Source organism: Penicillium hordei (genome assembly GCF_028827395.1).
Source record: "Penicillium hordei strain IBT 12815 chromosome Unknown utg000004l_segment0_segment0, whole genome shotgun sequence".
In the NCBI taxonomy this organism is placed as follows: domain Eukaryota; kingdom Fungi; phylum Ascomycota; class Eurotiomycetes; order Eurotiales; family Aspergillaceae; genus Penicillium; species Penicillium hordei.
Window position 1 is genome coordinate 1,040,193 of NW_026623145.1, and position 19,183 is coordinate 1,059,375.

General features: G+C 49.5%; 7 protein-coding genes across 7 annotated transcripts; 3 read left to right on the forward strand and 4 right to left on the reverse strand.

The window, feature by feature from the left end:
- Positions 1-525: 525 nt before the first annotated feature.
- Positions 526-1,196, reverse strand: N7537_007661 (uncharacterized protein; the record flags this gene model as incomplete). Its single annotated transcript, XM_056898716.1, has 3 exons — positions 1,010-1,196; positions 829-953; positions 526-610 (listed from the first exon to the last, which is right to left on the reverse strand). Exons 1-3 carry the CDS (start codon positions 1,139-1,141, stop codon positions 526-528), a joined length of 342 nt encoding a protein of 113 aa, XP_056750792.1. The 5' UTR covers positions 1,142-1,196.
- Positions 1,197-2,723: 1,527 nt separating this feature from the next.
- Positions 2,724-5,361, forward strand: N7537_007662 (SLM1 family PH domain-containing protein; the record flags this gene model as incomplete). The annotated part of the gene is made up of 4 exons (XM_056898717.1): positions 2,724-3,249; positions 3,310-3,797; positions 3,851-4,188; positions 4,245-5,361. 4 exons carry the CDS (start codon positions 2,724-2,726, stop codon positions 5,359-5,361), a joined length of 2,469 nt encoding a protein of 822 aa, XP_056750793.1.
- A 2,040-nt stretch (positions 5,362-7,401) lies between these two features.
- On the forward strand, positions 7,402-9,186 carry N7537_007663 (uncharacterized protein; the record flags this gene model as incomplete). The annotated part of the gene is made up of 9 exons (XM_056898718.1): positions 7,402-7,507; positions 7,588-7,640; positions 7,742-7,749; positions 7,806-7,899; positions 7,961-8,101; positions 8,169-8,220; positions 8,308-8,771; positions 8,833-8,986; positions 9,047-9,186. 9 exons carry the CDS (start codon positions 7,402-7,404, stop codon positions 9,184-9,186), a joined length of 1,212 nt encoding a protein of 403 aa, XP_056750794.1.
- A 1,105-nt stretch (positions 9,187-10,291) lies between these two features.
- N7537_007664 (uncharacterized protein) lies at positions 10,292-11,244 on the forward strand (the record flags this gene model as incomplete). Its single annotated transcript, XM_056898719.1, has 2 exons — positions 10,292-10,825; positions 10,912-11,244. 2 exons carry the CDS (start codon positions 10,292-10,294, stop codon positions 11,242-11,244), a joined length of 867 nt encoding a protein of 288 aa, XP_056750795.1.
- A 391-nt stretch (positions 11,245-11,635) lies between these two features.
- Positions 11,636-14,187, reverse strand: N7537_007665 (DUF2013 domain-containing protein; the record flags this gene model as incomplete). Its single annotated transcript, XM_056898720.1, has 6 exons — positions 11,636-13,101; positions 13,152-13,308; positions 13,364-13,464; positions 13,522-13,872; positions 13,989-14,081; positions 14,151-14,187. The coding sequence occupies 6 exons, from the start codon at positions 14,185-14,187 to the stop codon at positions 11,636-11,638; spliced, it is 2,205 nt and encodes a 734-aa protein (XP_056750796.1).
- Positions 14,188-14,404: 217 nt separating this feature from the next.
- N7537_007666 (class I alpha-mannosidase 1A) lies at positions 14,405-17,274 on the reverse strand (the record flags this gene model as incomplete). The annotated part of the gene is made up of 3 exons (XM_056898721.1): positions 14,405-14,444; positions 14,517-16,127; positions 16,187-17,274. 3 exons carry the CDS (start codon positions 17,272-17,274, stop codon positions 14,405-14,407), a joined length of 2,739 nt encoding a protein of 912 aa, XP_056750797.1.
- A 1,304-nt stretch (positions 17,275-18,578) lies between these two features.
- N7537_007667 (uncharacterized protein) lies at positions 18,579-19,088 on the reverse strand (the record flags this gene model as incomplete). The annotated part of the gene is made up of 1 exon (XM_056898722.1): positions 18,579-19,088. The coding sequence occupies one exon, from the start codon at positions 19,086-19,088 to the stop codon at positions 18,579-18,581; it is 510 nt and encodes a 169-aa protein (XP_056750798.1).
- Positions 19,089-19,183: the final 95 nt, after the last annotated feature.

A 19,183-nucleotide genomic window follows, 5' to 3' on the forward strand; every position in this document is an offset into this window, starting at 1 on the left:
TTTGATATTCCTCGGCTCCCGAAACTACCCATGTATTCTATCAATGCCATTCGACGTGTGTCGGGCTTGATTACAGGTGGGCTCATGCTAATGCTATTCATTTTATCTATGAATTAGTAGATTTGGAAAAGATGTAAAAAAAAATACACACCCCTGGACAAGTAGCTGCTGGATGTGACCAAAAATATAGTCGCGCCCGGGATCGAACCGGGAACCTTCTCGGACCTTGTTGTGAGCGAGACGCCATGACCATTAGGCCACGCGACTTGATTATTAATCTTTTTTGACATGAATGACTATATCAGTAGGATGGGTCACAAAGGAAACGCCAAGGGCTTATTTCCAGGCTTTCTCAAGTTAGATTAGAGATTAGAGATTGTATGTTGCAGACGTTACTTGGAATAGGATAACAGAAGGATTAAGAGAGCGTTCTCATAGTACTCCTTGGAAGATAGAAGACATTAGTCCGAAGACTAAATAACAAGATAAGACAAAGGGTAGGCTAGACTATACTGTTCACATCAATCAAACCTTAAGTATTTGCTTTCCGACTTGACTTTTGTAGGCCCGGGGTTGCTGGCAATCCAAGGTTAAGCCAACCTTGGAAGAACTAGTTACGGAGTAATGGAATTATAACTCACGTGGACAGACTAAAACCAAAGGAAAGTTTGTAAAACGGAGGGCTATTAAACGCAACCAGGTAGTCGCTGTGTTAGGTCTTAACTAAGGCAAATCGACCGGGAACGCAAATGCTTCAAAATGACCGAGGTTTACAGAGAAAGAAAATGGGAAGGTTGTTTAATTAATAGGGCTTGACAGTATACAGACAAAAACATAGTCGCGCCCGGGATCGAACCGGGAACCTTCTCGGACCGTGTTGTGAGCGAGACGCCATGACCATTAGGCCACGCGACTTGATTATTAATAATTGTTTCCTCAAATGATTTACTAGCCTAAAGGGATTGTAATATCCGGGCTTTTCCTATAGTACAACAATTAGTTATTTTACTTGACTATAATAGTTATAAGTTTGAGGGTATAGAAAGTTTGATGCTAAAAATAGCATAATAGAAATTCCGAACCCCTCATAGTGGCAAAGATTGCTGAAATGCAATATCAAGTCGCGTGGCCTAATGGTCATGGCGTCTCGCTCACAACAAGGTCCGAGAAGGTTCCCGGTTCGATCCCGGGCGCGACTATGTTTTTTGTCTGTTGAACATGTAGTCTCCTAGCTAGCATTTTGTCTTCGTACTCAATAGTCCTCTATTCCAAGGAGGATAAAACTTTTTGTATATTGCCAACTCATATCTTTCTTAGTCTTTTGTTATATAAGCTTCTTTTTAATATACAATAAACACAATAAAATATGGTTTATAATTTATTGGGCTATAACTATTGCTACAAGTAACTCTATAATGTATATGGTCTAGCGATATGATCCAATTGGCCACTGCAAAACAGATTCGCAAAAAGACCTAGCTTACTCCAGCCTCTTTTTCTGCGGCATTCTATATTCCTCGCATGAGCGGTCGATCTAGAAAACTCCGAGGAAGACCTCGACGTTGATTTCGACATTGATGTGACAAGTCCCAAATCGAGAAGTGGTCCAATGATATGGAATAAACAACCTCAGTTTCTCGCTTAAGGGATATTCGCAACTCAAGACCCTCGATGCCTTGGTCTTTCTTAAAAGGGCAGCCAAGTTGTTTGCCACTTGATAGTTATACATATTGGCACATCACGTGATGGAGAGCTCCCCTGGACCTCGGGAGTGAAATTTACTGCCAATAACAGCTGATACTTATAGTGAGGAAATGTGGTACGCATGAGCGGAACCAGATAAAGATGTAGTACTCTGAATGAGCCGAGGAGAAAGTTTACCTAACATACCTAACATACCTAACATACATGTAAGTAGAAGAGGGACTGAGTGCCAAGCTGCCCTCCCCAGATGCTGATGTCATGCACTGTTCATCACTAGATGATCAGGGGGGTAGGTGTACCTATCATTCTCCCCTTTTATTTATTTTATTTATATTTTTTTTTTCCGTATGAGCCACAGATCAAGTGGATCAAGTTCATCAGATCACAATAATAATCTTATTCTGTAGTTTTGTTCTCTTATATAGGGGCGGAGTCCCTCAGCCACTTTTCCTTACAGGCAACCGTATAAATTATAGGAGTCCTTATTATGTACTTTGTACGTTACTATGTATAGTTTGAACCAGAATGAATGGAATATGGAATACTTCAGACGGCTTTAAATTCCGATCCAGTACGTCAACCATGAGGAGATAGATAATAAGAAGTCAAATGGCATTTCCCCCCTCTCTTTCTCCCGGACGTCCCGAAAGCCCTTCTTCCAAGGTCGTCACCATCTCGCATCTCGTAGACGTCATCGTCAGAAATTCCTTTCCCTTTAATTCCCCTCTGCCCTATATCGGTAGCCCAATCTCTTCTAATCTTCTCCTTTTTTTTTCTAAACTGAGTGGGGCAAATCTTATGCTTCTGTACCTCCCCCGCATACAATTTGCTCCGTTCGCCAGGTAACCAAAAAAGACGCCACTTTAGGTGATCTCTTAAGCTATCATCCTCGATTCTCGCTTTTTTCCTCTTCCTTTTAAATTTTTTTACTTTCAACCTTCGATTAAATTCCGGTTTTCTGCTTCGATTCTTATCCTTCGAAAAGCTGCATAAACCATAAAATCCACGTTCCCGCAAATATGGCGATGGCCGCGCGGCCACAGACGCCCTCACAGGATGCATACATGATCCCGCACCCCAACGATCCGGGGGTTTTGAGCCGCGGGTACGGCCCGCACTCTACCCTGTCGCGACCGAATTCCTTTGCCGGCACCTCAGCATACCACTACGGCTCCGGCGCCCTCGAATCGTCGCAGGTTCCCCATAACCCCCGTTTCAAGGAGGACTTCGATACCGCCAGTCACCGCAGCTCGGTGTTTGACAGCCCTGCTGGAATGCAGCGGTCTGCCTCCACCATGTCGCACGTGCGCTCCACGACCCCGTCCCGTTCGAGTACTTTGCGGAAGAAGGCCTCGCTGAGCAAGAAGGGGAGCCTGCGGCGCAATGGGAGCCGGAGAAGCATGCGCGCGGGAAGTGTGAGGAGTTTGAGCTTAGGTGACCGCGAAAAGTATGGCACCGATGGCTCGGACGATGTCAATAGTGCTTTCGTCTCTCCCATTCCTACCAACGGTAACCCGACCGAGGTGCTGGCGAATCGGTTTGGAGGTGGGCTTTACTCGGTCAATGCACGGGTTATGGATATTTTTGCTGACTGTTATTTTATAGCTTGGCGCAAGCTTCTGAAAGACTTGATTCTCTTTTTTAAGGAGGTGCAGAAATCATACGAAACTAGAGCGAAGCTGTTCATGTCCGCCTCTAGTGTCGTGAATAACCAGACCCTTCCGCCGGGTTTGCTTCAGTCGGGTGGTCTGGCCGATGCAACGGAGATCCTTCAAAACTTCCACCGACAGGGTTATACTGAGGCCAATAAAGCTGTCGAGGTGGAGGTCGAGGTTATCAGCCAATTGACTGGTCTCCGCAGCGATCTTCAGAAGAAGACCAAGGAGATTAAGAGTCTTGCGGGTGATTTTAAGAATACCGTCGACAAGGAGATTGACGGCACGCGCAGATCCGTACGCAACTTGCACGAGGCTCTTGGGCTCGTCGATACCGATGCATCTGCTACATCAGGCAAAGGTGATCCATTCATCCTGCGCCTGAACGTGGAGAAACAGGTTGAGAAGCAGATCGAGGAGGAGAACTACTTGCATCGGGTTTGTGATAAGTTGCCCTTATACTTTTTGCTTGTCTAATGTTTCTTTCATAGGCATTCTTGAACCTGGAGAACTCTGGTCGTGAACTGGAGGGAATTGTCGTGAGCGAGATCCAGAAAGCATACAATGCCTACGCTAGTATCCTCCGACGCGAAGCCACTGAAGCTCTGGACACTGTTGAGAAGCTCCAGGCGGGTCCGATCTCCATGCCTCAGGACTACGAGTGGAATCAGTTTGTCGCCAACACAGAAGAGCTTGTCGATCCTCGGATTGCCCTCCGGGATGTGGAGAGCATCACCTACCCTGGCAAGGGTCACCCGGCAGCTGCCGAAGTCAGGGCTGGGATGTTGGAACGCAAGAGCAAGTATCTCAAGAGTTATACTCCTGGCTGGTGAGCCCCCCGCCCTGTCCCTGTACAGTTTGAAGCTTTTGTCTAATTAAGTCCAGGTATGTTTTGTCGCCGACGCATCTCCACGAGTTCAAGTCGGCGGATCGTGTGGCATGGCAGACACCCGTCATGTCGCTTTACCTGCCAGAGCAGAAACTCGGGTCCCACTCACAGGAAGATTCAAGCTCCCACAAGTTCATGCTGAAGGGCCGGCAAACTGGCGCAATGCACCGAGGCCACTCGTGGGTCTTCCGTGCCGAATCTCATGAGACCATGATGTCCTGGTATGAAGATATCGAGGGCTTGAGCAACATGACAGGAGAGGCACGAAACGCCTTCGTCCGGCAGCACGTCCGCAGCGTGAGTGGCAGGTCGATGCAAAACGAGGTGATGGAGGATGATGAAGCCGATCGCACTCCATACTCCGCAGGCTCTGCGGTCATGACTCAAGACCGACCCACATCCTCTCGCCAAGCTGGAGGTGCGTTTCCCAGCGACGTCCAACTTGACCGGAACCTCCAAGCGCCCTTGTCACCTTCTAGCGGGGACAGCTCCGCCGGCAGAGATATGCTAGGAGCTGCTGGATCGTACCCTGATGGGTCTAGTGCATTTGGTGACAGCCTCCGACCAGTAGGTAGCCGTGAAGGAAACAGTTCCTACCAAAGCCACCGGTCCAACGAGGGGATCAATGAACGGTCTCGGCCCAAGGTTACCCAACACGATAGCTACTACGGCGACTGGATTGGACCGTCCGTGATAGTAGCTAAGCAGAGGCAGAGCCAGCAACTGGAAAACCCGACCCCGGATGACCGCGAGATCCGGTCTGATGGAGACCAAGCTTCCCTTGCTGCCATCTCAGGTGTCGGTATTGCTGATCGTCGCGATCACTCGGCTCCTGCCCAGATTTATCGTCGGGAGAGCGTCTCTACAGCGCCTACTAACACCAACGCGACTGAGTTTACAAACCATACCAATCCTACCTCGGTAGATGATCAGGAGCTCGAGCTCCCTAAAATCCAGACTCTTGGCCTTGAGAATGGTTCTATCAACCAAGGCCCTGAATTAGACAGTGCAGCCAAGATTCCACCCGCTTTGCTGCGTTCGAATACAGACAACAGTGTCGCCCTGGACATGAAGATGCCAGGCCGTTATCCTCGCACCAATGTGGCTGCATAGGTGCTTCACCCTCTCTATCTTCATCCCCACATTTGTCTTTTCATCTCTCTCTTACCCCATCTTTTCTTATTTTCTTCCATATTCTTGTCTGTACATGTACCACTCCTTGCCTCTTATACAATTCGTCCTTGTCTGCTCAAGGCGTTTTGATCCTCTCGCTGGGACAGTTTCCACACAGGTCCCGTCTCTCCCACAGCATAAAAGCCATGCTGCATCGGCGTTCGTTTTACCGGCAGGGTGTGGCGCAATGGATTTTTTCTTTTATTGTTTATTGTTTCATGGATTGATTCTTGATTCCCAGTGCTGGGCACTAAGCACCCATTTCTTTCGTTTTCCTGTGGGACTTACTATTTGACGTTTTTATTGCACTCTGGAGGCCTTTTTTTTCTCCTTAAAAGAAAGGATACAAATGAACACGTTCCAGTTGAATTTGCCGTAGTCGTCCGAAAGGATACAGGCCGTGGCAATTTAGTAACTGAAATACGCTGTGCAGCCAGTCATGAGTGCAGATGTCCACTGTATGTTGGTGTGCTGGTGTTGTTGAGATGCACGATAAGAGCGATAAGGCTACTCTGTATGGTCAGGACCTACATAATGCGCATTTCCGTAGGCGCAGTACATAAGTCATAGGTTAGGGTTGTCGTTCCTCTCTGGGAACGAAAGAGGGAATAGGTATCTACATTAACCTTTGAATAGCTTCATCCTTAATACCGGTATAGCTACGTCGATGTATACAATCAAGTCTGAGCTATATCCGAGGCGGTGACGAGTTTTGCCCGAGCTGTCCAAGTACATATCGGAATTCTGTATTTTCTTCTCTCCATGATATTTCCCTCCCAGGACTCTTTATAGAATCCCAGAATCCAAAGAATCGACTCCTCTTCTGTCCCTTTCTCCTGTTCTATTCCTCCTCCTCTCCTTTCTTCTTTGTACCACATTCAACTTTCTTCACGCTCTATCGAGCCAGGAATCATGGGTATGTTCTTCGTGTCCTCTCGATTATTACACCTTACTTTTTCGTATCTTTGTATTACTCGTTTGTTACTCTCATCCGCCTGGTACACTCGAAGGTCCCCGGTCATTCCAGGCCTTCATCCAATCACCGTCTCCTGTCTCCCCCCCCCCAAAGGCTGAACCTTGACGCCTGGTCCTTTCATCTCCCCCGCTTCCTCTCTTTTTCTATTTCTTCCTATCTTTTGGTTTCTTGAGATTCTCCGCTAACAGCCTCATCCGTCCAGCCGACGTCTATCGACCATACCAAGTAAGTTTACCGAGAACCTTCGTTTCCTTTTGTTGTTCTATTCCCCGCCGATCCTACAAACCATTTCAATCTTGCGCATGGCGCTGAGGTCTATATCAATGATCATAAGATTGTGGTCAGTGCGGGGGTGGAAACCGCCATATCTGCTCGATCAGATGCCTTCCAGATCTGGAGATCTGTGGACCTGAAGGGGGAAAAGGGTGAAACACTTTACCATCGCAATCTTTGATTCCAAAAAAAATAATTGCAGATGTGTGCGCAAACAACGTTTGCCAGTGGCCCTAAGCTTCTACCCCGGAGGTCCTCAGTGCATCTGAGACAAACAACCCCCTCAAAGCTGGTGGTCACCTGACCCGCGCCGAGGACCCCGACCCCCTCTGAGTTGCGCCTTCTACGGTAGCGACTGTCCTCTGAACACACGTCTTTTGCTCTTTCCCATCTCCATTTCATCAAAATCATAACATTGCACCGCTTTCACGACCGCCTTTCTTATCTACCTTTTGTTCATGTCTGACCACATCCAGCGTGAGAGGTCTCGCTCGCCCCGTCGCCGTTCTTCTCGCAGTCCTCCCCGACGCACTCGCCGTTCGTATTCGCCTCGCAGTCGCTCCCGCAGCCGTGGTGAGCGCGACGAATACCGCCGTTCTGAACGCCGTTCCCGATCCCCTTTGAGTACTTCTGGAGCAGCAGCTGGACCCCCAGGCTCAGGCTCGCCTTTCGGAGGACGCAGTGGATACCCCCCCGCTAGATTTGAGGACCGCACCGTCGCCAAGGAGAATATGATGCAGACCGTTCGCGATTCATCCCAGCAAGACCGCCGGGTCTATGTGGGTAACCTTTCGTATGATGTCAAGTGGCATCACCTTAAGGATTTTATGAGACAGGGTGAGCAGGGTTGCGCATTTGGAATGGTGATTTGTTGGAACGTTTGAAGCTAACCAGGGTTGTGATTTCGCGCTTTACAGCTGGAGAAGTTCTCTTTGCCGATGTTTTGCTTCTTCCTAATGGAATGTCGAAGGTGGGCGCTTATATGTAGAGGGGCTAGTTCCTTCTATTTCCCCCGATTTTCGTGGTTTGTGTAGGGTTGACGGGTGGACATTGGCTGTCCTGATATTGTAGGGATGCGGGTGAGTACTTTCTTGTCTTTCTTCAAATTGAACGCTTTCACTAACATGTCTACCAGGATTGTGGAATATGCAAACAGAGACCAAGCGCAAAACGCCGTGAATACGCTCAGCAACCAGAGCCTGATGGGTCGTCTTGTTTATGTTCGTGAGGTACGTTGACACAGAATCCTATCGCATTGCGATTACAAGTACTGACTTCAACAATCTTCAGGACCGTGAATCCGAGCCCCGCTTCGTTGGTGGTCCCCCACGGGGTGATTTCGGCCCCGGTGCCCGAGGTGGATTCGGCGGTGGTTTCGGAGGCCACCCAGGTGGTGCAGGTGGTGGTGGCCGCCAGATTTATGTCTCAAACGTTTGTCCCCTTTTTTTACTCCCCGTTACGCTAAGTTCTGGCAGGCCTTGTTGACCGTTCGGTGTAGCTTCCTTTCAACGTTGGCTGGCAAGACTTGAAGGATTTGTTCCGCTCAGCTGGTAAGTACAGATCAAAAACACCCTTGGACTTGGATTCCTACTTTTCTGTCTAGTGTGAGGTGAATTGACCCGGGTTCTGTATCACAGCCCAGCAGGGTGCCGTCATCCGTGCCGATGTGCACACCGACCCTACCGGACGTCCCAAGGGCTCCGGAATCGTTGCTTTCGAGTCTCCCGATGATGCGCGCAACGCCATTGCGCAGTTTAACGGATATGATTGGCAGGGTCGTCCCCTTGAAGTTCGTGAAGATCGTTTCGCTGGCGGTGGCCCCGGCTTCGGTGGTCGTGGTGGCTTTGGTGGTGGCTTTGGCGGTCGTGGCGGCTTCGGCGGCCCTATGGGCCGTGGAGGCTTTGGTGGCCGCGGAGGCTTTGGCGGCGGATTCCCTGGACGTGGCGGCTTCGGTGGTCCCCCTGGTGGCCACGGTGGCTTCCCCGGTGCCGGTGGATTTGAGCACGGCGGTGCTCCTCCTGTTCCCTCCGGACCCCCCAACCCATTCACTGATTATGCCACTTCCAACGGCGAGAAGAGCGCTGTCATCTATGTTCGCAACGTAAGTTTTGGGATGTGCGATAGGCAACCATATGGAATGTGGAATGCTAACTCGAATCCAGTTGCCCTGGTCTACTTGCAATGAGGACTTGATCGATCTGTTCTCCACCATTGGCAAGGTTGATCGCGCTGAAATCCAGTATGAGCCTAACGGCCGCTCCCGCGGTACCGGTGTTGTTCAATTTGATACTCCCGACACTGCTGAGACTGCAATTGGTACGTTTCTATTTGTATTGCAGTTGCCAATGTCCACATACTAACATTCATCTCCCACAGCCAAGTTCTCCGGCTACCAGTACGGTGGTCGTCCTCTGGGCATCACCTTCGTGAAGTACATGAACGCCGGCCCGGGTCCTGAAGAGATGATGGAAGGCCAAGAGTCGACCGTCGGTCTGACCCAGGACCAGATCATGTAAGGCACTTTCGTCCTTGTTTACCTAGTCATTTTCTTTGACAGGGGGGCGTCTGGCTATTTTCTTTTCGCAATTTCTTGATTCGTGATTCCCTTATTCCCATTTCAGTTCTCGTGGCTTCGTCCTCGCAAAATGGGTTTCGAGTGCCCCTTTGGGCTGATCAACTGCTTCTCAAATGGAATGAGCCTTTTTCTTCCAGTGCCTTGATGTTTCGTAAGCCTTGTAGTTCCTTTATCATTCAGAAATTCCTATGTCAGTTTCCTATCGTAGGGAGGTGTTGGTCTAAGGTTTTAGATTTTCGTCGTCGCCCCCACGACCATCATCGCCATTCGTTTCTACATGTTTTATTCTATTTCTGACATCAAGTCGGACTAATGAATTCTCTTCATACCTCTTCCATATCTCTTTTCTCTTCTGTCTCGTCCCTTTTGCCCACAGGTATCTCGGCTTATCGCTCTTTGTCGTGTCTTATGGTGTCTTGTCTCACGCAATCTTAGAATGGAAGAACTTCGGAAGTAGACTGGAGATTGCTCAGGTTTTATACCAAATTTATTATGATTCAGTGCTTTGTAAAGAGCTCCCTGTCTGCCTCTCTCTCAGCGTCCTTAGCTGTTGGGTTGTATAAACAGAACTGGATCACTTACAATCTTTCACCACTATTCTAGACTCTATCTCTAGAGTTGGACTCATTGTTATTATAATTATATTATTAGGATTATATGGTCTTACCCTATAGGTATCGACGTTATATACACATAGGCCGATAATAGTGTGGTTGAGTGGAGCTTTGGACAGCTCTAACTTGTACTCTTTGTATGTGGATTCCATACAAAAGGTACTTGTCCCCAAAGCTGAGACGTAGTGATCGACTTATTATAAGCTTGATGCAAACCAAGTATATCCCCCAGTCTATATACATAGTAATCAATCAAAATAGATGCAACCCATGCATAATGCTCCACATATGTACATATGTAGTTTTGTATGCACACTAGATCCATTTGGCTCTTATACTACACCAAACGCACGGACCAACATCCCAATCCATCTCCAATAATCACATCTTCACATCTACCTCTCCATTGACTCCCCCAATCACACCAAAACCATGTCCTACCTCGCCCGCACTCTCCCCAAAAGGGTCCCCAACCCCTTCCTAGCCCAGTCAATCCGTCAAACCCGAGCACTGAGCACAAAAACCCTCCAATCCACACCAACAACCCGCACAACTCAACACAAACCCCGAACTAATCAAAGACACCGAACCTACCACTCAGCCCTACACGCCCGGCTCCCAGACCACTCCTACACAAACTCCCAAACCGCAATCTTAACCTCCGCGCTCGCCCACGTCCCAACCCACGGTTTCTCCGCCACAGCACTAACCCTCGGTGCGCGGGACGCCGGCTTCCTCGACGTCTCGGTGCAACTACTCCCGCGCGGCGAATTCGACCTCATCCTCTTCTGGCTTGCTAGTCGACGGGGTCTGTTGCGCGGGAAGGTCGAGGAGGGAGGGTTATTCCGGCGCATTGCGGCGGAGAAGGGGAAAGATGTTCATGAGCTTTCTGTTGAGGAGAGGGTTCGGGGGTTGCTTTTGGAGAGGTTGAGGATGAATATGGAGGTTAAGGATGTTTGGCAGGATGTGAGTTTTTCTTTCTTTCTTTGTCCCTTCTTTCCTTTGAAGCAGATAGATGCAGAAGAATTCCTATACTAATCCATGGTTGCTAGGCTCTCGCGCAAATGTCGCTTCTTGCTAATATCCCCCTCTCTCTTACGGAACTGCACGCCCTGGCCTCAGATATCCTTACTCTTTCTGGCGATGACGCTGTTGATGCGACTTGGTATACGCGCCGTCTGGCGGTTTCGGCTATCTATGCCAGTGCTGAGGTTGTCATGACCCGTGACCCGACGCCGGATCTTGTGGAGACGGCTGCGTTTGTGGAGCGCCGGTTTGAGGATCGGAAGGCGCTTGCTGATAAGATTACTGGCATTGGACAGTGTGCTGGGTTTGGGTGGAATACTGCTATTGGGCTGGGGCGAAGTTGGGGGTTGAAGATTTAAGATGACTTTTGAATCAGCCTGTTCGCTTTTGGTATCGATGACCAGCTCATACTCCAGTCCATACTCGGGGTTGTTGAGGGAAGTTGCCTGAAGCAGGCTTTGTGGTAGATGGATTTGTACTTTTATTCCAACTATTTTTATTACTGTAAACTACTCCATTCTTGTCAGCGAAAATACTCTATTTTGTTATTCTGGGATCCAGTTTTCGCCGGTTTCCTCACAAATATCCATGCCATGCAAAATAACTAGAGACATAACCTATCATGTCCCAACATGTTCACCCGAACAGCCGCGCTTCATGCCAAAAAAAAAAAAACAAACTGAAAATGAGCCAAGAGCCAAGAGTGTATCTAAGCATGAAAATAAAGGGAATTAAACAGAGAAGCAACGCTCAATGCAGAGAGACGTTCTGCACTGCCTCCTCCACACTGAGAGGCGCATGGTCACCGACAGGACCATCGGTTGGGCCATCTACCTTGTCGGTAGTAGCCTCAGACGGCGACATCAACAAGGTTGGGGACTTCGGCGAGAACGGATCTGAAACAACACTGCCCTCTGGTGACTGTTCTTTCTGAGCAGGCACAGGCGTGTTTTCAGCAGTCTCAGGCTCCTTTGATGGACTAACACTGCTGGCCCCGCTCTCGACCGAGTCACTCTGTCCATGCTGGGGCTTGCCACGTCCCCAACGGCGCGCTTTTGGCGGAAGTGGAGCCTGTCCATGTCGGCCTGTTCCAGCTGCTGGGACTACGGGCCGGTGGTGACTTGAGGAAGGTGTGTTATGACTGGAACGGCGTGGTGGTGGGAGGGCCGGGGGTGGATTTGATACGGCCCGCCGGGGCCGTGAACCGGGGGGTGCAAGAGTGGAACCTGAGCCGGAGTCGGGGCGATCACTGGTATGTGTATGTGATGGTGGTGTGCTGGGGGTGAAAACGGTGGTGGGACTGACTTCGACGCCTTCGGGGATGGTGTTCCCGTCGCTGCTTGTGCCAGCAGAGTGGTGCTCTTCTTCATCCACGGCCAGACGGCGCCCGCGCCAGCGGCGAGATTTCGGTGGTTCGGGTTTGACCTTTGGTGGTCGGATTATTGGCGTCTCGTCATTGGGAGCGGCGGCAGGGACTCCGTCTTTGCGGCTGGGGGTTATTATGCCTGGTTTTTCGTGCTGTGCTGCAACGGCCTGAACGCTTAGTGAAGATGCGGATGCGGGCTCTAGGTTCATGCCGAGCCGGTGGATTAAGCTGTGTTTGCGACTCTCCGGCGCATTAGACGAACTGCACGAGTCCATTCGCGTTGGTGAGGTTGTGTCGGGTGAGCTAGCGATTGTGCTTCCTCGTGAGAGTGTGCGAGAGACATCGAGTGATTCGCCGATATCTATAGGTGACGCATGCTGCTCGCCTTGATCCAGGACAGTCTCAATTGTAGTGGTTGTCACTTGAATGGGAGTGTCTTGCGTTTCTGCTGAATCGGGCTGTTCGTCATTGCGCAGCCATTCCACTGTCGCACACCGAGCGACAAGTCGACGTGTCGTTTCGTCGACCTCTTCGAAATGCATGATCTTCTCGTGTTCTGGGTCGCTCCCATATGAGACTTGACCACGAACAAGAACGCTGAGTAGCCCCCGAAGTCCATCACGCTTGTAGTGCGGTGGGTTTCGTAGCTGTGTATGAGCTAGAAGTGGGTAAAGAACACGTAGGTAAGTATGACGCAGCGCGGAGGCCTCCTCAGGTAGATCAAGCAAATTCCGGATCAATATATCGACCAGAACATGTAGATCGTTCGTGAAGAAGTACTCGTATGTGCTAGGGGTGGTAAATATGAGATAGAGAAGCTTCAATGTGAGCAACTGAAGTGACGTCTCGGCTGCGTGTTGTCAGTCGTTGGCTTTAATGAACAGGAGGATGGCCTGTTACCTTCACGATTGATTAGAAGAATGATGTTCTCCCCGAATGTCTTATACATTCCACCATACATGGATAGAACCTTGATAACCTTGTTAGTCAAGTGACCAGTGGGCCGGCCGTCCACCGGATCATGAGCCGAGATCATAAACTGCTCGTTCAGAACCAGCTGTGCAATTTGTCAATGCCATTCCAACCAAAATAAGCTCGAAGGAAGTACTCACCAGAACCCGAATCACGGGGTAATGATAAGGATCGGTAACATCGTAAGAAAGATCTTCGATGATATCAAAAAGACAGCGAATGAAGTCGTCATCCACGAGAACTACACACAAGCCCATAATCAGCTACCAGCAGCAGCATATGTGTATCCAAAACGCACCCAAATCTTCAATCTTGACCCTTTGTATCCTCGACATCTCATACACAAGGTCCATCAACAAACGATGAAGACCCGCGTCGCCATCCAGATCCGCCCTTCGCATCGCCTGTATAAGCTCAAGGAGACGCGCAAACGCGCCCTCCTCATTCAGCATCTGAAGGACAGCTTCATTCTGTCGTCCGTCAAAGAGGATAAATGACGCAATGAAGTGGAGTGTATTCGGATCATCGTCCTGCAAGAGACCGTACAGAATCTGTCGGCGCACGTAGTCCGCATGTGAAGCGAAGATACTCGACGTAAATAGCTTGTAGGAACAGCGCGAGATATCGGTTTCCGATCGAAGGTATTCGTCTAGGGAAGGGTGGGTGTGTTAGTCGCAGTGGAAACAAAGTTGGGGGCGAACGTGGCGCTGCATGCGTGTCGGGGGTAGAGAGATCATTTCTCGGGGGTCGAGGTGCCATGTATACCTTTGTGCTGAGTTGTTAGACTGAGATAAGCTCGGAGGGCGTCGTCGATCTCGTCTTCGGAGTCACAGTGCTTGGAGACGATCGTTTGAAGTTCTGCGAGAACCGGTCAATTGTCACGTCGCATTATCTTAAAAGGAGAAAAAGAGACTGAGAACAACGTACCAGTCCAGAACTCAGTCTCCGAGACCTCAGACTCCATTTCCCGTCAGACAGCTCATGCCGGTTTATGTACCGGGTTTGAAGAGTTGGAGAGAGTTGAAGGGCGGGGGCTTGGGAATTCGAGAGTCCCACTGCGGGTCAACCCTAAGGTACACACTACATTACTAGGACTATGTATCAGGTACGTGTTATTATAGAACTTTCATTGGTATCAAAATGTAAAATGCGAAATGCAAAAAAAAAAAAAAAAAATGCAATTATGCAACCGGGCGCAAGAATGGATGCGCTTCGGTATTCCTGTGAGTAAAAAAAAAGAGTCAGTGTTGGTTCAAGCTTGGTTGTTGTTTACGGGCTATGTCAATCACTTACAGAACATATTTATCCAAGTCCACGACAGTAGGGTCGCTGAACAAAAGGTAGAAGTACTTCAACGTCTCAGATAGCCAGAAAGACTCCATAGTATCCTTATGGATCGGCTTCTGGGCTGTGACATCGTGGATGGCCGCGTTAGCCAGCTCCGTTCGAGTATACTTCGAGATGGCTTCGAACATCTGCCACCCCTTGCGTCGCCAGGATTCATCGCCAGTCAGACGGTACATAATAAAGACTGACTCAATCGCCTCGGGCCGAAGGTAGTATTTCGGCGACGGGATACTGGTCATGCCTGCTGGGAGGTGGTCTTTGCCGACTTCGGCGATCTGTGGTGAAGCGGGCGATGAAGTTGAACGAGGTGCATCTCGGTTCTGCAGTCCAGCTTCACCGGGAGTAGGGGTCGGGATTGAAGCAGCAGACGATGCCTCCGCCTTATTTTCTAATGCAAGTCTATCGCGCTTGACCAACACGTCGCTATCGTGGGGGTTTAATGAACCCGGCATGGGGATGGGCACAGACTTGCTCGCGGCTCCTTGAGGTGCATCGTGCGCAATCATATTCACGCGCTGTTCGTAGCTGCTCTCTCCATTGCGGAACGAATGTCCTGCACCGGGGTCTACACGCGAGTAGCGCGCCACGCCAGCCTCAAAGCGGGCTTGATCCCACTCGCAGGCCGACCCTTTCTCACAGGGCAAAAGGCGGAAGCGTTCAGGCATAATTCCGGTCTGTGTCGACTCGTAAGCCCAAACACAACCCTCAGTCAGTTTGGCTGCGAGTTCCAGATCACCATCGATGCCAAAGGCCTTGGCTCCTATGGCGAACATGCCACCGATGAAACATGTCAAGTGAGCGCCTTCGTATTCAAGATCAGTGGGAGTGAGTTCTGCAACTTTTCCAGGTGTTATTGGAGTAGTCAAGGCCATGAAGCGGATATCACGTCCACCTTTCACCATGGGCTGGAAAAGAAGATTGTTGCGGGCCGCAGTGGCTGCCTTTTTATACATATTCAGGTATTGCTCGTTCAGGCCTCCCAGTAGCAGGTATTCCTTGGGCAGGTATTCATATGTCGAGTCGGCCATTCCTCCCATAGTGTACACGTTATCGCGGGGTGAATTGGGAAGTCTCAAGCCGCCATTGCATTGCTCTGCTGATGGTGTGTTTTGTTCGCGGGCGTGAATGCTAGGTTCATTCGCAGCTCGCGTATCGTTGGCAGGTTTGGCATGTCCTTCGATGTCAGCGGTTGTATCGCGTGGGATCAGCTTCAAATAACTCTCAAGGTCTGTCGGTGCAGCGTAAGGCCTGCGGGTTATCGTAGTAGTGCTCTTGGTCGTACTAGCAGCGTGCTGCTCGCGCGTAGGGCTGTTATCACGCGGGGGAGTAGCCTTGGAGTACTTGGAACATCCCTGCGCATTGACCCGTAGAGGCCACAGTCCAGGGATGCTTGTTGAATCTTGGATTTTTTCCAATTGGTTGGTAATCCGTGCAATCGCATCATAGTATTTGTCCCGCTTGGTCAATTGAGCCAAACGGGTAAATTCCAAGGAAAGCGAGCCAATTTCAGCCAGGCCAGCTCGGGAAGACGCTCGATGCGGTTTCGCAACATACTCCCTGGGAAAATTCGGTTAGTCATCCTTAGATGATCAGAGATAGACTGTGGCAAGACTTACGGGGCCCAGCGATAGTAAAGGTGTGGCATGCGGTTAGGTGTGTCAAAGGCACCAATGAGAACCTCAGCAAGCTCCTCTGCTTTCTCCAAAAGTACCGGATATCGATGACCAGAAATGTCATAGGCACCCAAAAGACCTCCAAGATAGCGGATTGTTGTCTCAAACATCGGAATATCTGCTCTCAGTGACGTTTTGAAATCAATGTTTTTGATCAGATCCAAAGCCTCCGAGAATTCATCTTTCAATTGCATAATCCAGAGTGTATCAATGGAATCAACCAATGTCGCTCCCCAACCATTGAATGGGTCTTCAAATTCCTTTGACAGAGGCTTGACTTCGTCATGTCCCATCGAGACCTCCTTATAACCTTTCCAGGCATGCGCGAACTCGGCCTTGATAGTGCTAAGCCGTTGTAGACGTTCTTGCTTGTCGGAGCTCGACTCATCCTTGAACTTCGCTTGCAGCTTGGGGATCGTTTTCGATTGTTCCTTTGGCAGCTTGATCACCTCCTCTGCAGGGACGGGGAAACGTTCCGGGAATTTCTTCCACTTGGCCGTTGGGATGCCAGATTCAGGGCGCTCCGCTGCCTTTCTGCCAGCTCCTCCATTGTCTATCTCCTCCCCATTTGCACTATTGACGTTCTCCGTTGTGGGTGGTGATAAGCTGTCGGTGCTGCCAACCTTCGCCGGTTCCTTCGTGGAGTCCTTTGCGGAGTCCTTCGGGTCATCCTTAATGGGCGTTTTCACCGGAGGAGCGTCGGAAGCATCTTTAAAACGACCGCTATCCTTTGAGCCGCTATTGGGACCCACGGGCGAGAGTATTTTCTCTGGCTGTGGTGGGGAGGTGGAGCCGCGGTAGGGATCGGGAAGCACACGGTTTTTACTCTCCTCGATGGCGGCAGCAGCGGCCGGATCTTCGAATTTGGGGTTCGCGGGTTGATTCGGATGGGCAGGATTGGGTGTATGAACGCCAGTAGACTCTTCAATGACTGTATAGCTCCAATCGCGTGACCTCGCAAAGTGGAAGAATGTGAAGACGACAGCCGCCGCAAATATGACCAGAACTCGGTATCGACGAGCTCGAAACATTGCGAGCGGTCACCGTTCAGGTTGTATTCTTTTTTCTTAGAAAAAAGAAAAGGAAAGGAAGGAGAAAGCAAGAAAAAACAAGGAGATTAGCCAAGTCCAGATGAAATCACGAGACTCCACAAGTAAATAAAAAGGATCCACATGCGAGAGCCTCCGCGTTCTATTTTGGTCTTTCTCTTCTTTGAGATCTTCAGTTTGTTCCTATATGTCTTTACTTTGCGATTTTCCCACTTTCTATCTGTCTTGTCTCGAAAGAAAGTGATCTCTTCCAATGATTTTAACAACCTCAACAATTCCCCAATGCCCTGGAAAACCCGCGGTTCTCAGGCCTCAAGACATAGTGGGGATTTCAGCCCAGACGCCATCTTTTTAGGGCGAATCGCCAGGGCTGTTTCAACGCCGATCATTGGCCCCGGATTCCGGACTGTGACTGAACTAAATACATGCAACCCGCAAGGGTCTTCAAATGAGCCTATCATCAATTGATTCTTCTGCTAGCTCTTATGAAAGCGTTCCTGTCCCAAATGTGCTCCACAGGGCTCATCTCGCTAACCCCTGCATCCTGCAGCTGAGAGGGATACATAACACTCCGTTAAATACTCCGTACGATTACAATTGCATGCCGTGGACCGTTTACAACCATCCTAGCCGGAAAAGATACCCTACATATTCAAAATGCGCAAGTATAATTATCTTGATTCAGCATTGTGAATTGGTAAGCTTACATGTGAATAATGTCCCGAAGTCGGCCCTAGGGCAGGGTCCCTACTAATATATATAAGGCGCTAGATGAAGAACTTCCACGGACCTATATAGCTAATCTTAGAAAAGGCAAAGAGATTTGGTCCTGACTAAATATAGAAGCCATCTGGAGTTCAGCCCCATAGAATACATCAGCCATCCGGGAACATGCCCAATCCGTAAAACGGCCGTAGGTCGTCTAGTAGTCTAGTATAGTTGCAAACAATCCATATCTGACAGCTCAACCCAATTGTATAGACTGGTACTTGATGATCTTTGTTGCAGTTGTGTGATGGGGGTTCGGGCAGACACATCAATGGGTTCTCTATGTACATGCCTACCTCATCCCTTATCCTTCACATTGACTCAACAGCTGTAGTGTATTGAATTACCTCCTCTGACTAGTCTAGAGCGCTAGAGCTAGACTGCCGTTCTATAGAAATCCGAAACGACTTCTCGCTCGCCTGAGTCTCGAATTTCCAGCTGCCAATATATAGTGGACTCGCGAACCAAAAAAAAAAAAAGCCGTTTATCCATCGGGAGCACCACACTCAGATAGACCTTCAAACCCAATGCCATTTCATCCCCAGCCTCTGAAAATAACCAAACAAAGCATTCTTAGGCACATCTCCAGCATGTGCCCTTTGCCATGCAGCTGCAAACGAGCCCTCAATTGGACCCAACTCCCCAAACCCAAGGATTTCAAGAGCCCACGGTGTCAACAAGGCCAGAATACCAAATGCAATCAGCGTAGCGTATACAGGATGTTCCGTTGCAAAGCCAACAGCAGCATTTCTGCTTTGGGCCGCAGCATCAGATGCAGCTTGCGCCATCTCCGCGCCGGATTTGATTGCATTCTCTAAGCCGTGAAAGATAGCCTTTGCTATGGCGTCCGTCCAATTATCGGTGGAAATTTCTTCTTTCAGCTCTTTGTTGAGTAAGTAGGGATCTTCGGCATTGAGAATCTTGGTGACAATAGCGGAAGCGATCGACTCCGGGGACCGGGAATCGGTGGGAGAGCGTGGCTCTTTCGTCGGTCTTCCCGAGATGCAGCCGTAGATGAAGTTGAGCATCTCGTTCCAGAGATGCTGTGAATATTAACGTGACTTATGAGAAAAGCTGGAAAGAAAGGCGCGTCAAGAGTGATAGGTGGAATATGAGGGAAGGG